The sequence below is a fragment of the Anopheles darlingi genome, chromosome 2 (assembly GCF_943734745.1).
Source record: "Anopheles darlingi chromosome 2, idAnoDarlMG_H_01, whole genome shotgun sequence".
Classification (NCBI taxonomy): Eukaryota; Metazoa; Arthropoda; class Insecta; order Diptera; family Culicidae; genus Anopheles; species Anopheles darlingi.
Genome location: NC_064874.1, coordinates 5,140,001 through 5,157,500, shown reverse-complemented (window position 1 = coordinate 5,157,500; position 17,500 = coordinate 5,140,001). Strand labels below are relative to the sequence as shown.

The following is a 17,500-nucleotide window of genomic DNA, read 5'->3' as shown; positions in this document are numbered from 1 at the left end:
TAGTGATGATGACCGTGCTGCGCATGCTGGTGCACGTTGGAGAAGTATTCGATCTGAGGTTCCACGTGATGATGATGTACCTGCTGCTGGTGCTGCACGACCTGTTGCTGTTGCTGATGCTGATAGTGACCGGCACCGGAACTTCCAATAGACACTTGCTGTACCGATGGGAACTCGTGTTGACGACCCAAAGTTGCACCCTGGAACAAGGACGACTGCGAATGGTGTTCGGCTTGTGGCGCAAAGTACTCCACGTGAGTGTTGAGGTGTTCGTTAGTGTGCAGTGCCGGTTCCTCGCAGTCTTCGATCGAGTGCGCCGATGAAGATGATCCCTGTGACGCACCGGAAGATCCGGAAGAAAACACTAAACTCGCACTAGAGGTTGCCGTTCCACTGGATCCGACACCACCACTAGAACCATGGGGCGTGTAGTAGTTATATCCTTCCGGTCGCGCACTGACCAGTGCTAGCAAGCACGCACCAACAAATAACACTACAAAGCACTTCATTGTTTTCGCTCGTGCCACGATGGCTTTCTCCTAGCCAGCAAAACACTCTCCAGCAGGTGCCTAGCTCTGGCTACCGGATAGTTCGATGAGGAAATGATCGCACTACCGCGTTCAGCGAATCGAACGAATCCGCGTTAACAACGTCGTACTCCAATGGGAACACCCTGGGTACTGTTTCCAAAACGGCACAAATGCTCCAGTTTTATACTTTCGATTCGAATTCGCCTTTCGTCCTCTCGTCGACGAGTGTTCGAGTTCCAGTTGTCCTCTCGAACGAGCGGCTCCGGACCCATGGTGACAGAGGTGCTGAGGACGGAGAGATTATTGCCGAACGCCAAGCCCTGGGACACGGTCCCCGAGCCCAGTTGGACTTGTTTCGCCGTCGTCGATGACGGCGTCCCTCCGCATACACACACATACACGCGCACAACGATCGAGCACTCACTCAGGTGCGTCCAATTTTGTTTTCTTCATCTCTCCATCGTTCGGAAGGACAACAACTGGACCACTGGACTGCCGTATAGACGCAGCAGCAGCAGCAGCAGCAGCAGTAAAGAAACATTATTGCATAACAGAGCCCCTTCGGTGGTATCACACGGCGATCACCGTTGGCCCCAAAAATCAAACCAACGAAAATCGAGCAAAAGCAATATCAGTGGACAAGGGTCTCCTTCTCCTCCGCTCAGGGAGCTGGGCTTGGAACCACACTGGGGGTGCTCCTGCGAGGGGAATGCGAACCGAATGCGAACTCTAGGCGAAGCCATTCGTACGCAGACGCATTGTAACGTGGGCCGGCCGGCAGTGGCTGTGACCACAATTGGATTCCGGTTTCGGTGAGTCGATCGGTGAACACACGGATCGCAAAAAGCACAATCCGAAGAATGTCTGCGTGAGCGAAAGGCGCGAACGCGCCGAGTAAGGTATTGCGAGGGAATTACTTCTTGTGTTTTTCCTTTAGCCCTTTAGCACCAAAACCCAATCATCTTATCGCCCTCGGACACTGCCGTCTCCGAGCTAGGTTGAGCATCCATGAAACGTTGGCCTCCCGAAGGTTGGATTGAGTAACTCACATATGCAGGATGGATTAAGGGCTCAACGAGCTCACGGATGCAGGTGACACGCATATATGTTCCATTAGCATGATTTACTAATCCACACGAGCGAGCTTGATTGCCTCACTCCAACAACATTCAGTGACAAATCGAACCGGCATTGTAAATTTGACAGGTGGATTGTCGTTCGACTTATCTGCCCAACTAGATTTTTACATCTACCCCTAAAAACGTCTCGCTATCCACTGGTATGAGGTCACCTATTACATTGGCTAACAAAATTGAAATAAATGTCGTATAGTAATATGCACAGAAAATTTAAAGAAATATGCAAAATATATTCATAACATCATCCCAGATGTTCAAGAAAACGTCAAAATAATGTTTCTTATCAAGCATTTCATTAGGATCATTATGTTTGGAGCACACATGATTTTGCATTGAACGATAACGAACCAAAGTGCATTTGACTTTAAAAAAAAAAGGATTTTTGCATTTTTCTTATGGGACATTCGTAGTGCAATCACCTTTCGGTCTTCTTATATGGTTAATTGGAAAGGAGCATACTTTCTTCTTCACCCGCCTACGGTCGTGACGTAATGGCGTGAAGCCTTTCCTTGCAGAGGACTCAGAACGACTGCGTAACGGGCACCGCAGGGGCTTGCTTTCTCCTGCGACTGATTTAGCCTTGACGAATCACGGTGCGGTAACTGTCTTACTGGCAGTGGTTTGGAAAGAAACATTCGCGAAAACGAAATCCAGATATTTGCTCTGAGATACTGACCGCTCACTTCCTCACAATGCACAATGATTTCGCTGGAATACATTTAAGCTGTCAACAAGTACCAGTTGTAGGGACATTTTTGTGTCTAGCGTTCCATCTCTGGACAGACCTCTCCGGATACCTCGGTTTCGAATACGATAAATGTCCTTGAAGCACAAGGTACCTAACGAGCCACAGATCTGCCCTAGAGGCGTGTGTCGTGTGTAATTCCCTTTCGCACCATGTTCGTGGTAACCTTGCCTCGGGCGTTTACGTTGTCACCGACCGCGGTGAAGAAACCTACCGCTACCAGGAGGACGAAGGCTTCAACGGTATCAATACCGGCGAAGGCGGGTCGTGCCGGCACGCGCGAAAGCACCCCTCAAATGACCAATTAATTGCGGCAGATTCGGGTCGTCGCTCTTGAACCTTGCCTTTCCCTGCCAGGTCAAAGAGCTGTCATTAGCGAACCGGGTTCGATGAGGTGTCAAGTAGTCAAAATCATACCCCTTTAAGCGAATCGCGGATTTCGAATTCGGGACAATTTGGCTGAATTCTTGACCACCCACAATTCCTGCGGTCAGCGCGACGATGGTAATCTGAGCCGCTTCGAAGGTCTCGGCCTGGCTCCCCACCGACCGTCGCCATCAATTCATGTGACGCAATGCGGAACGGGGGGACTCGACGCATCTCGACGAACTCCGCGAGCGTGCTAACGAAGGCGTACGCTCCAAGAATAGCGTAACCTCATTCTCGCGCAGTGGATGTGTTGCGTTACGTGTTCCGGTGTCGTCCGGTGGCGGCCTGTTGATGCTGTTCGCTCACAGGTTGCGATTGTCTCAGATTGTCTCACATTTCCTTCAGCCGACGTTGTCATCGGGCCCCAAAAACAAGCGAACACGCCGCCGAATGCAAACCAGGTACCGGCATATTGGCGTGGCCAATGGTTTTTTGAGGACACGGCGGCACTGTTGGAACATTTTTCGCGCCTCCACCAACACCCACCGGTTGACTGCTGGGGGTGTGATGTTAATGCCGGGTTTAGCGCCATCATATCGGAGGTCGGCTGGGAACATGCGATGTTGCGAAATGATTGTAACGATCGGTTGGTTGGTTGGTCGTTCGGTCGGTGATCATCATTCCACTGTCGTTGCTGTCCTGAATTGGAGCAGAAGCCGTAAAAATTTGTCAGCTTAATACCACTTGCGTTATTACGTCGGATCTCCTTGTCAGCGTCACTTCTTATTACCACCACCACCACCACCCACCTCTGGTGCCAGGATACGATACAAATTATCCCATTCGAGCAAGGCGCTTTGTTGGCGATCGTAATGGTCCAATTCTGATCATCGCTTGATCGATGGGTGATGAAGAGTCATTGCACATGCTCAGTGAAGCTGAAAAGTGGCGAGACCCCGTCTGTGCATCTTCAAAGAACACACCTCGGGGGGGGGGGGGGGGGGGGGGGCGGTTTTAAAGCGGGAGGGGAGCAAGCAGCCCGGCGTGAAATGAAAAGATCATCCAATATCTAGGTTATGGTTTCCCGTTTTGATGCCACATTGCCGTGCACAGTTGCATGGCCTGTCCCGTCATGTCATGCCGTTCCGTTGGTGGAGGAGGAAGTGCCGGATCGGCCATGGCCGGAACGGGGACCATGCATTTTCCGCACCCAATTTACGTTGTGTGCTACCGCGCACTCGCGCTCACGTACTCGACGGCGGCGGCGGCGCTCGACTTGACATTTCGGACCGGCCGGATCGTGTCATGCACCGCGTGCACCGCGCTCATCCGCGATCGGACGGTCACGGACCGCGGTAGAGACGCAGAGACCGCCGAGACGGACGTGGTGGCTGGCTGCACGCATTTGCCCCAACCGTTGGCTCGGAGAGGAGACTGGGATGAATCAAATTGAGCGGAAATAAAAGATTGTCAACGGTGGTCCACTCAGCGCACCGGTGGGCGCATGATCGTCCATCGTAGGACCTGCCAGACCCGCCGCATAGAGTGCGGCCCGTTCTGGTGACGCGCTCAAGTCGAGCACTGTCCTGTCCCTTCCCCCTTCGATCGTTTGCTCGAGCAGCTGACAGTTGAATGCATCAGTGAAAGGAACGAAGATACATGCCAGTTGTTGTTGGACGCATCCTGACAGCTGTGCTGCTAGCCTCAGCGGGCACCTCGATGTTGTAGCCAAGCAGTCGCTGCCTTAGCCACAGGAGAAGGGCCGCGGAACAATTCACGGTGGCCACCGTGCGTTACGTAACGGCTGCGAGCGTCGTAGTGTAGTGGCCGAATACACAGAAATCGAAAGTACCGGCGCGATCTGCCGGTTCCGAAAGTCCCGAAAGTCGACGGAGCGGACGGAGCGATTCGTTTACGGACATCATTTGCACCTTTGCTGCCTTTGGCATCTTCTTATCCGCTTTCGATTCCGATCTCGGCTCTCGCAGGCATTGCACTTTCGAGCCAGCGCTGTCGTTGCAATTGCTGGTGCGTTAATGGGACAGCATAAGCCAGGAGTGCAGGAGATAGCAGCAAGAAGTGGTGGCCCAAGGAGAAGAGCATTAATTTATTGCGAGTTCATACTCGTACGCACCATGCGTTTTGGTCGTTGGAATCGATTCAACGGCGTTGTCAGCGGGAATAATTGTATTGTTATTTATGAGCCGGACAGTTTAATTTGAATTGTGATGCTGCGCAAGAGCAGCCGAGGTTCTTGCCAAACGCACCAACCACCGACAACGGGGATTTATCGTTGCACAGATCGACCAATCCGAGACAGGCTTTTAGAGTGGCCGATCACGAGTGACCATCTTTATACCACGCATGCATCGATGGTCACGGAGAGCAAGAGAGAGAGAGAGGACACATAGAACCTAACAAACACTGACCGCGGTGTCAAGGACGCGAATGGTTGCAACTCCAAAACGAGATCGGGATTAATGCGCTCGACGAACATTATGCTCCGAGCGAGTAAGAAGGTCACGACAGGTATTGCACGACGCCGCGGTGAGTTTATACACTTCAATTTCCCACCGGATAAACGGAACGATGAGCTGCACACAAAGTGCATTCTGCCGGCAAATCATGCGATGTCAACAACTCTCTCGGTTGAGCCGTTTGGCGGTGCAGATTGTGGCACTCGCGCACAAACCACCATGACAAACGAATACGAAATCGTGAGACATGAAAGTGCAGCACAAAAGGATGAATGGAAGGCAACATTTTAAGAGAAAAGGCGTTGTCGGGCCAGTGCCATTCCTCTGGAATGACATTGATTCACTGCGTGCTTTGCATTATTACCGGGGCAGCGCTGCAAGTGACGCTCCACGGAACGGATCTAAAGAGGGTTCACAGATGGATTTATATTAACAGCATCTTAACGGTGAGGGTACGTTAATGCTACTTAGTGAGTCAGTAGCGGTGCGGACATCGATGCAAAGAGAAAGAGAGTGAGATGTCAAAGGTTAAAATTGACCTGTCAGAGTGAGCGGAGATAGTTGCGACCTCAAAAGATGGAGTATGCTTCAACGTGATCAAACATTGTGGATAGGAAGCAAATGAAGATATCCTGCAGTTGCCGTCACCAACTGCTGCCTCTAGAAGGTGCAGCAGTTTTGCTGTATCGAGCATTCCTGGTGAAAGATCGGATTAAGTCTTGGGTCTTGTCACGATTCTGCCACGAGCTCGATCACGGTGATCGATACAATGGTGATCCTAGATAAAAATCGCTAAAGAAAAGGGTTTTAAAGAAGCTGTATCATGCAATGCATCAATCCGAAGCAGAATAACCGAGCAGATGTAGAAGCTTCGAGCACATGCGAAGACGAATCTTTGAAACAAAGCATAACAGCACTGTTGCTGAACAATAGCTTCACATATTACATAAAACATCGCTACGTAGGTCTGTCAGCAGCTACATCCCAAGACGATGCCAACGTTGGCTACTGAAGAACCGGTGTAAGGGGCCCCGTGAGGCGAAATGATACAGAATCCCCCACTGAGCCATATCACGCGCTAAGTAGCGAACGGTGACGAATGACTAATGACCCCCGCGATCATCGTGGTGTCTAGCAGATGCACGGCGGTGCGATTGCGCTATTACGCGACCATTTAAGAAAGAGAGAGAGAGAGAGCTCTTTGCGCCGTGCCAGACATATGCTTAGGGCCAAGGCACGTGATACCTTGGGCGCTTAGGACCGCGATCGCAGAACACTGGCCGCATGACGGCGATTGAGGGATCTATTGAGGGATAGGGTTCTCCTCGAGAATACTCCCAACTGAGTGTGTGTGTGTGTGTGATAGATAGAGAGAGAGAGAGCGATCATAAACCAGATCATGTGTATGTATGTGTGTGTGAGAGAGAGGTAGCGATGCGGCAAACACAAATGAGTGGAGCTGGGACCGCACCGCACACCACAGAGTAGTAATCGACGTATTTATAGAATCTCCAAAACTTATGCAATCGGAAATGTATACCCGTGCCGGTATACGATATTTTTAGCGTCCAATGCAGACAGCGGCCAGGGGCCAGGCTCCTATCCCGGGGTGTGTCAGATCGCATCGGACAACGGGCACCGATCGCTTGGACTCCGCCGCGTTCGATTGCAAGCGATCGCGCACCGAAAATTTGCATCCGAGATCATTTGGTGATGCGGTGAAACAATGGGAACCGGGACGGATGTCATCGATCCATCGGGGTCTGCAAAGCTCCAGAGAGTACGACCGATCGATCCGATTGCACTCCCTCCTTTTCATAATTCCTTCACGATCAACCCCCGAAAAGCTCCAGCTGGATGATGGTGATTGATGGAATAACTCTATAATCATGCGTTACACCACCTTTCCTCCCTCTACGGTAGTGGCATTGGAATGGCATCCGGGTCGACGCCGGGTGAGCGGCAGTTCGACTCCAGTCGATCTCGGGGGTGAGGTGGTGATCGCGTTAATAAGCTGATTGGCTGCGATCATAGACCCACGGCACGATTAAACGCTACCAGCAGCCGTGCTTGTCCGATTAATCACACCGTCTAATCGACGCGAAAGCGGAGTTCCAGCGGACACAAATATTTGGCAGGATTTTTCGATCGCAGCAAAACTAATGATTATCGTGCACCATGGGTACACCTATGCGAGCCGTACGATCGTGTGTGCCTTCAGTGTACCGGTGTCGGTTATGTCATATGGTTTGGTTATGTTAAGACCAGCATCAGGAGCTAGAGCGGTTGGATTATTGGAGTCACATGCTGGCTGCAACCTGGAATGGCTGGAATTAGCCTCACGTGGTGCGCAGTAGCACTTTCACTCGCTTTCAGACACGCGCCATTCGGGACAAACGATTGTGCAAATTTGAATTAATCGTGATTGAATTAAGAACACCCATCCTCTAGCCACCGTTGTTTTGCTTAACTAATCTCCTTCTACTTCTCGAAAAAATAAAAATACAAAATAAAATAATAATAACCGATCATCAACGATCCTATCACGCAACGCAACGCTGGATCAACTCGATCAACTCGACGGTACGCCTCGACAGCAGCAACAACCAGCAGCAAGAGGAAGCGTAGCAAGCAGCAAGAAAAGGGGAAAGAAAACAAAACAAACGTCGCGATCGCGACCTGGCGACGGCGACGCAATGAAACTGTCACGCAGGAGAGTTAGGAAACAAGCGAAGCTAGCTAGCCTGCCAGCCAGCCGGCCAGCCAGTGTGACGTTTCTTGGGCTCCTAAAAATAGAACTTTATTAAGTATACACTATTGGCCCACCCCACCTTCCTCCTTAACCATGCGGTACGAAATGAGAAAGGGAGGCCGCCGAGGGATCCTCAAGCCGAACCCCTCACCGTACACCGGTGGTGGTGAGGCGATTCCTGTGCGAGGCGAAACATGATTCTTGATTCCTTCGTCGTCGTCGTCGTCGTCGTCGTTGTCGTCGTCGTCATCGTCGCCGTCGGTGAGTGGCCTGAGTATATTGATTAGCGAGTCCTGCTGGCTCTACTATCTTCTGATTGATTGTCGTGGATCCGTCTAAGGATGAGTGGCCAATGGCTGGCTGTAGAATCTCTCGCGATCTCTCCGGCAATTTTCTCTCTCACACACATACACCTTTCTCTCGTGTTTTCTAAATTTTCTCACGATTCCCTCACGATTAGTGCAAATAATTTTTCTCACCATGTTTTTCTCACCACGCACCGGTTACGATCTGCTCGGATCGGTTCGGTTGGCTGCTGATGATCAGTTCTCGGTGGTCGTTCTACCGCGGCGGTTCCTGCGGTGTGGCGTGCGTGTGCGATCGTGTTCATTCTAGCGGCCGGGCGGGGAGCGGCAAGGGTTCCGGGGACCCCATCGCATCGCACAGCAAAAACCACCAGCTCCAGAATTGATTGTGAGTTTAACACAACTACAGGGCTGCAGGCAAGCAGTGAACGAAAGGTGTGAAAAGTTTCCTAGCTCCCGAATCCGACCAGAGAGGTGTTAGTTAACCAGCCGTCCGGCCGTCACCCCTCGGTGGTTGGCTAAAGATAATTTTACTTTAGTGCCGAAGTGCAGAATATCCTTCAAATTCGTCAGCAACCGTGCGCCTCCATGCGTAATGCGTAACCGAACGAGCAAAAGGCTCGTGATGGTGGTGGCGACTGGTGCGGTGGAGTGTGTGTGTGTGTAATGGTGGTTCGGTGGTGGTTGGAAAAAGTGGTTGAGAATTAACACCTTTCACGGTGCGGTAATTGGTGCAGCCACAGTAGCACCCCCCGTCGTAGCGAATATTTTCGTTAGTGAGTGCGTGCCCGTTCGTAGGTGTGTGTGTGCGTGTTGGTGATTTGTTCTTGCTTCTCCCAGTGACGACGTGTGAGTGCGTGGCCCACTTTTCTGCGGCTAGTACAGAGTGAGAGAGATAGAGAGAAAGAAAGAGAGAGCGAAAGAGAGAGAGAGGGAGAGAGAGTGCTGAGCCGCATGAAGTGTGAGGGTTTCCCTATTCTTTCCTCGTTCACACACATTGATGTGCACGCAGCACCACCATCGATGAGTGAAGTTCGGCGTGAAATTCGTCGTGAAAATTGTCTTCGCCCGCGTGCGTGCGTGCGTGCGTGCGCTCTACACAGCACACACGTATGCACGCGTGCCTTGGTTTGCGTTTCCTTTAAATCGCTGCGATCGGAGCACGTGCACGGGTGTGTGCGTGTGGGCGGCCTTGGATCCTCTCGATCGCTGGGGGGACAGTCGGTGGGCATCGCTGTTGGTGACATTGCCGTAGCTAACCTCAAAATGATGAATGTGGAGCTCATGCGGATAATCGCTGTCACTTTCAATCCGGCGAACGGCTTGCAAGTCCATATCAACCCATCTACAGTGTTGCAAGGTTGCGAGTAGGAACGATGCGGTGAATCAGGCAACAAATGAACACGCCCGGTTCTAAACCCATGACCCACCACGACGATTAGTGGGTTAAAAATATTCCTTTTTTCCCTTCACCTCCACTACAGACGTGCACTGATCTGCTGACTGGTCGCGCATTGAACTCGTGCACAATTCGGCAAACATGCCACAAGGCGTGTTGCTCTCGCGTATCGCTGCATAGATTCGCACTCCGCAGCAGTGGTCCCAGCAGCAGCAGCAACATTCGCGGAGCATCGGAGGACAATCGCAGCAGCGCCCTCTATGCTTAGAGGGAAGTTGTGAATCAGATCCCGAGAGAAACCATAACCGAAGAGAGGGATATAGAGAGAGAGAGGAAGAGAGAGAGCATGAGAGAGGTGCATAGTAACTCTGTATGAGTCGGCGGAAAATGAGTGACGATCGTGAGTCGTAACGTAGTCGTCGTAGTTGTAACGTGAGCTACTCGCACGTTAATAGTTAATGATAATTCGGCCTCTCGGACCTCAGTTCCCGGCCAGAAGAGTCGAAGGTAGTATTGAGAAATATTAGGGATTTGGAAGAGCAAAACGATTACTGGATTATAGTCGATGTATTGGAGTATGTACAATCGAATACGTTATTGAGAAAAAAAGTACTAAAATGATAGAGAACCTTGCAGATACTGATACTACGACTGTCAGCGGCCACACAAGATTGCATACGAATAACGCTGCAGCTTGTTACAGTAGCATGTGTGTGACGGCGCGATAGCAACCGAGCCAGGTAGTCTGTGGCGGTATCAAACATCTTAATTAGCCAAGGCGAGGCGCATTCTGTACTGGCACTCTGCATACACACACACACACAGGGTTCATGCCCCTGGTTGTGTTTCGTTTTTTCTTTGCAAATCTAGAACGGCCATGTGGAAAAGGGAGGGGGGGGGGGGTTTGCCATCCCGCCTGAATCATCTAGCGACCACAAGTGACAAGACATGGGCTACAAGACTTCGCTCATAACATGGCACAACTATTTGTGTCCGAGAAGTCATTAGTCTCGTCTCGAATTTCCTGCCGCCCGCGGTTTACGTCGGCCGGTGGTGAGATCAGATTTAATGCTACTGCCGCGCGGCAACCTGGCGTTTGATTTGCCAAGCTGCCGGTAACTGGCAATGGCATGGCCGAAGTGGACGCGTACAGCACCGTGATCCGCGTGCGCGCGGGTTTGCCGGTGTTGAAATCGTGAAGGAGAACAACGCACTTGGCAGCAGAGCTTGTTCCTGCCAAACGGGTAGCCGATGCAACCGGCCGTGCTCCCGCACGGCAACTCCCGGACTCGTGATGCAGTGCTTCAAGAAGCGAAGAAACCGCCGATGAAAAAGCTGGTTGATTCCAATAGCTGTTTGTGAGGTCCACCTTCTGGCAGAAACCGGGTGGTAACGCGCGGGGCCCTGCGACACTGTTCAGGCAATTTATTAGGACTAAACCGTTTCCAATTTGTCCAAATGTTCGCCTGAGTGAGAATGACATGTTTGGCGAATCATTGCCAATGCAACCCAATGACGTTGGCCGCAACGGAAGTTACACGATACTGCAGCTCGTGCCCGAAGTCACAAGATGGTGCAGAGCCGGCCTTTGCAGGGATGCTTGTGCAATCTACGTACGCCATGGCCACGTAGTCTTCTGTTTTGGTGAAATAATTGGACTCGGCATCTCGGTAATTCGGGGACAATAACCGTACTAGCTTGCAGGGATTAAGCTTGTCGTGCATGTGGGTGCATTGTTTGTAGCTAACGAGACTTTCGCTGTCGAGATCCTCGAACCTGCGTTCGGTTAAGGTATTCAGACCGAATTCCACAAGTCAACCCGCGGTACAGTTGGGGGCAGTCTTGCGGACTTAAGAATTTGCCAAACATAACAAACTGTAAGTGGGATACGGGGTAGCAGGCGTAAGGCGATGCAGCGCATTGGTTTTGCACCGGATGTTGGGTGCGTTTGGAGCGCGCGTGCAAGTGGCGTAAGCCCCACGGGGCAGGTAAATTGTGCAACGCCCGGTTGCCGTAAGTCATGCTGCGATGCGGATTATCCGATGGATGCGAGGCAAATGGTTAATGAGAGTTTGGTAAATGGCTCGTATCTCTGTCGCGGTTGAAGGGCGCGCGCGCGCGCACACGCCGGATCCCGACGAGATCATGGATCATCTTAGCTCATCTCGGTGTGTTGTGTTGTGGTTTCTTCAGTGATTTAGTACCCGCCACTGTGCATGCGGCAGCGTGATTACCATCAGAGTGCGACGATGGCGGTAGTGGTAGCGATAGTGTGTAACCGATAGGTTGCTTGTTAAGTGCGGATTTCGGACCTCGCAACCGTCATGCGTGGTGTGGGTACGCAAGGTGCGCCAGCTTCCAGTGTTTTCGTGAATTCCGCCACCGAATACCGTTAGAGCGAGCGACCGTCGAGATTGCGAGAGAGCTTCGACGATGGGAGATTGTGGTGGACGGGCGGGGAACAGCAACTCATCGCCACTAATCGTTACGCCGTCGGCCGCAGTGGTGGCACCTAGCACCAAGCATACAGCCAGCGGTGGTGGGTCAGGTGTTGAGCATATCGAGTGTCCATTGTGCTGGAAGTTGCCGCGGGATCCAAGCCACTGCCCCAACTGTGCCCGCCAATACTGCCTGCAGTGCATTACCAAGTGGTTCGGCTCGAAGCGGGCGCACGGTGGAGCCGTCGAGTGTCCGAACTGTGAGGCGAAGCTATCGCTGGATAGTTTGGTACAATGTTCCGATGATCTAGATGATGGACAGAGCGTATCGAATGGTGTACAGAATGGTGGCGTTGAGTTGATAACGCCTAATGGACATGAGGATGATGCGAAGCGAGTAGTACCCTTGCCCGGTTCCAAGGTTGCCGATCCTGATGAGGTGATCCGTTCCAAAGTGAACGGCGTGACGGTGGCGCCAGTTGAAACTGGCACGCTACGGGTTGTGGTAAAAGTGCTCGAGAGTGAAGTGAAACCCTCGTCATCGTCATCGTCGTCGTCGTCGTCGTCGCCATCGTCATCGCCTGGCGAAGCAGCACTACATACACCCGTAGCAAATGGTTGCGGGTCGGAGAAGATGCTCCACGGACCGGTTAATGGCAAACAGCACGGCAAACGGAAGGATCGATCTCAGGTAAATGCGATACCGAACGGAAGTCCAGCAAGTCCTCCAACCGAGAAGCTCCTTGATACGGATGTAGTGAAGAAGGAAAATGCTCCGGGTGAGAATGGACGTATTAAAGTGAAAACGTTGGTACCCGGTGCAATCTGTAATGGAGTTCACTTAGAAGAACCTCCATCCTTGGGTGCCGCCAACCAGCCAACGACGACCGAGAATGGCTTCAAACATGGACAATCCAACGGCAAGGGACGTAGGGTGCGGTTCGAAGAACCGAAAACCCCACGGAAGAACGGTTATCGCAAGCGAGAGGATGAACTGGAGGATGGCAAAACTGAGTCCGTCAGCTCCACTGTCAAAGAGTTGTCTCTTCCGGTTCAGCCACGGGATGATCCAGCAATAATCGCTGAGCTGCCACGACAGAATGGTGCTTCGATCGTGGAAACAAACGCCCTGTGCAATGGAGACAATCTGTGCACGATCCACGCACTGCCGGTGCTGTTCTTCTGCCTTTCCTGCAACGGTTGCATCTGCGAGACCTGCGCGCTGCACGATGACACGCATGCCGAGCATACGTTCAAAAAGATCACCACCATGTACGACAGTAAGGTGGAAAAGATCCAGCACGAGTTCGGTGGCATCAAGGAGTATCTGGCCGATGTTGGGTTGGTGCTGCGGGCGATCGAACAGAACATTGACTGGGTGCGTGGCTCGAAGGCTCGCAAACTGCAGGAGCTCAGCCAGCTGTTGCACACTGAGGCGGAGAATATCGAGCGGCAGATACAGGCCAAGCTGACACTATTGCAGCGCCAGAAGGATGCGGTATCGGCCGAGATTGCACGCGTCACCGGTGCCTACCGGCGGCTGGAGAGTGAGCTAAAGACATGCCCCAAACCGGAGTTGCTATTCAAGGATGACGATTTTCTCCAGCGCTGTAGCAGGCTGATCGAGGCACCCGTTGCCAAGAACTTTCGTCACGAACATGTTCCTGTCGACCTGGATTGGTGAGTAGCCGGTTATCTCTCTTGTGCTCGTCGTGGAGTTTCATTTGAGGAATTTTCCCATTTTTGTTACAGTGAGTTCGTCCCGGAGTTTCGCTCGGAAGTGTTTGTCGTGAAGAACTACCATGCGATCGAGCCAATGGACGAGTGTCGGACGTCGGATGTATTACGCGATGTGGTGGGCTTCGGGTGGCGCTTGCACATCTGGAAAAGCGATCACCTATCGGTAACGCTCATTATGACGGATGGCATTGACGGAAGGTTCGTAGAGGGTGAGGCTTCCAGGATTTACGACGGATCACTCTAATTAATCATGTTGTGTCCATGCCCACAGATACGAGTACTGCATCGAACTGATGCACGACGACCCTGCCAAAGCCATTCGACTCACGCAGGTCGACCATTTTGAGCTACATCAAACGGGCCCGGTGCATGATTTGATCGAAAATGAGCAGCTCGAGGTGGAGGGGTTCCTGAGTGAGCTGGACGACTCGCTGCAGATCAAGTTCTCCGTCCGTCCACCGACAATCGTCATGGTTAGCCGCTACCAGCAGGAATTTATCGACCGATTCATGAAGAACAATATCAAGTGAGTGTGTATGGCTTACCTTTGAATATCCATCGCTTAGAACCAAGCCACTCTTTTACATGTTTAATTATCCGGCACTATAATGAAGTGGAGTTGATTTCGTGAAGATGATTCTTTCAGTGTTTGCAACCCACCGCTTCGTCTTCCAGAGTCTTAGGACATGTTTTTTTTCCAAATCACTGTCGATACCGTAGCTCCATCTCAATCGGGGTCTATCACACCGTCTCTGCCCATCGGGAAGGTACTAAAAGATATCAAAACCTTTTTTTCATTTACTTTGAGCACTTGCAATAAACACACTAACATCGATTCGTACGACAATCGAAATGGAACTGTTGGAAACGCTTCTCAAATCGCATAGATTACTAGATGCACTGAAACGGTAGAACGCATTCCATTGAAGCGGTAGCTAGGCCTACTACTACCGGTGCTGCCGTTGCTACTGCTAGCCATTTCGGCTATGCCGGAAACTAATTATCCAATTAGTCCGGTACGGTGATGCCGATGTATAAATGACCGGCCACTTTGCGATCTTCCACATTTGCCAGTCGCATTCCGCGTACATATACCAGACGCCAGGAAATGTATCGCCTAGCACCCGGATTACGGTTACTCTCTTGTCACTACACCACCACCTTCCCCCTGCGGATGGCTGCTCGGCGGGATCTTATTAGTGAAGTGCTCTAGTGCTCTTCTCTCCTCCAGGCGGGAATGCCCCTTGCCGTGCCCTCTAAAGACCAGCTGCATAGTTTCGCTTCTGACACGATCTTAAAATGAATCTCTCGGAACGCCGTGCGTCGCTGCGGTCGCCTGTTGCGCCCTAGTGAGCATGAGGAAAGCGAAAAACCATCACCAATCAGAACGATCTCTACTGGTTGAAATTTACGCGAAAGTAGCACCCCAGATCAATCACGAGCAATTTTAATTGGTCACCTCGGATGCTACGACTCCTCTGCACACTACCAGCACCGACGCCACCGCCAGCGGACGCCCAGTCCCACGGATTCGGATGGTGAGCAATGCGGTCTCGGGCCGGCGATGTTCCGATGAGCAGGCATATAGATGTCTGCTACTTGTAGGGTAAAAATAGTTTTCAAATCCCATCGTACCCCGCACGGCCATACCAGCTTAAGCAGCTCTGTTCGGTCATTTGGCCAGGCCTTCCGTTGGAGTAGGAGCGTTACTAAGGGAATCACGTGCGCTGCATCACGTGGGAGTTCCGCGTACGATGAATGATGATGCACCGTGCAGCAGGATGCCGCTCCGTTCTAGAGAACTTTATCTGTTTTGCGAGCAAAAGTAATTGAAGTCACGCGGGGCAACATATCAATTTAATGTAACGCTAATTATCATGCGTGTCACAGCCAACAGTGCACCCATTGTTGCACCTGTGCTCACAAATGGCAATAGAGGTGGACTCTAACGTGCTGGCTAAATGTGTTTCCCGACCAGACCGGCCGCGGTCGCAACGCTATAGGCAGCTCTTGGGATCAAAAAGGGGTGGACGTTACGCGGTGGCGTTGTGACGTTCATTTGCGCCATGACTATGCCGCCGTCCTCGCCACCATCGTCGCCACAGATCGCGTTGACGTGCGTTGTTGGCGTGAAGTCAATTAGCGCATACTGGGCCACCCTGGGCGGTTGTCTGCGACGAAATGTGACCAAGAGGCAGCAGCAGCAGCAGCAGCAGCACCACAGAGCAGAGGGCCTTACGTCTGTGCCAGAACGTAACGAACAATGTGAAGCGTCACGAAACAACTGCCGCTGTTGCCGTTGTGTCCGAAGATGATCAAAGAACTTTTGCGCAATTTGAATATGATTAGTTCAAGAGATTAACGGTGCTTATTGAAAAACTACTAAACGAGCTATCGGAGCATCTGGCAGAGTTACAATGTTATGGTGCAACAACAACAACACGTAGGCTCCATATCGTCACGTGATTCACGATGGAAGGCGAAGCAATCAAAGTAAAATAAATTCTTTTTCGTAAAAATACATTCGCCCGTCCGTTCCCCACCCTGTTGCATACTGCATTATGAGCTGCAGCTGTAAATCATATTTCAACTCACTGCTAGCCAAAAAGGTGGGCTTACTTCACGCACCAAAAAGCCGCCAAGTCACCTATATGATGAAGGTGAGCTCAAAGGGATTAAGAAGGCTACAATCATTTGATACATCCCACCGCCCCAGGCCCTGCAAAGGCCTTTTCGTGCGCTTTCTCTCGCCTCCACCCGGTACTGTTACGTGCTGTGCTTTTGAAATGTTGTTGGTAAGACTCAATGATAGATGCTTGGCTTTCGCTGCGGACCACGTTGCGCCCCTCGTCGTGCGTCTTCAGCTGATGATGCCCGTCAGCAGTCAGTGGAAGGAGTGCGTTTTAAATGGTGTGTTAATTATGTTTTATTTACACTGTATTCGAGGGACCATCGTGTCGCTCCCGTTACCGCATGCTGCCACCGTGACACAAACACACACACACACTCACAGACAGGGAGCAGCAGGCGGTGCAGTAGCAGCTGATGAGATGGGTGTTGATATTTCGGGGTGGATCTGCCTTCCTTCTGGCGAGGATGATGTTGCTTGCGCCGCGTTTGATGAATGTTTGTTGCTTTATTTTTAATTGCATTCTGGCTGGCCGAATATCGCCTGGCCTGTGAGGGAAGGGAGAGGGGAATATTTAATAGAACTTCTGCTGCCGCAAGATGTCACCTCGGGGTGCCTCATGAAGAAGCACAATCCCTGAGTTACGCAAAACACTTTGCATCATTTAAAAAGCAACACTTGATCTCCGTTACTTAACTCAAAGCGATAGGCAGCAAGGATTCGCTTTGCACAGCAGGTTGTGGTTGCGAGAAACGTCAGGTTTCTTCTTTGACACATGCGTAACGAACCGCACAGAGGGCCCACGGTGAAAGCGTCCTAGACCCCACAGGGGTCAAACAACGCCCCCGGTTGCACACGCCGGTGAACGACAAGCTGCTACGCTTGTATCGAGCTACTACTAGTTTGTTTGCACAAAATCGAAAACCAAATCCACCGCACGCACGAGCTTCGATTGTGTGTTGCAAATTTCAACCATT

General features: G+C 51.5%; 2 protein-coding genes across 4 annotated transcripts in view; one reads left to right on the top strand and one right to left on the bottom strand.

Annotated features, from left to right (window-relative positions):
• Positions 1-509, bottom strand: part of LOC125950856 (uncharacterized) — a 1,383-nt gene extending 874 nt beyond the window's left edge. The window contains exons 1-2 of the mRNA XM_049679206.1: positions 165-509; positions 1-26 (exon numbers count right to left, since the gene is read on the bottom strand). The exon at positions 1-26 is cut by the window's left edge and continues 874 nt beyond it. Of these exons, the coding sequence (XP_049535163.1) occupies positions 1-26; positions 165-509 (371 nt within the window). The remainder of the gene's footprint in view (positions 27-164) is intronic.
• An 8,055-nt stretch (positions 510-8,564) lies between these two features.
• Positions 8,565-17,500, top strand: part of LOC125952131 (uncharacterized) — a 14,659-nt gene continuing 5,723 nt past the window's right edge. For 2 of the 3 annotated variants that reach the window (XM_049681423.1, XM_049681421.1), the window contains exons 1-4: positions 8,624-8,752; positions 11,910-13,834; positions 13,907-14,092; positions 14,166-14,420. In XM_049681423.1, coding sequence (XP_049537380.1) covers positions 12,150-13,834; positions 13,907-14,092; positions 14,166-14,420 — 2,126 coding nt within the window. In that variant the 5' untranslated portion in view covers positions 8,624-8,752; positions 11,910-12,149. Of the gene's footprint in view, positions 8,753-11,909; positions 13,835-13,906; positions 14,093-14,165; positions 14,421-17,500 lie in introns of all 3 variants that reach the window. The other variant, XM_049681422.1, reaches the window with a different exon arrangement.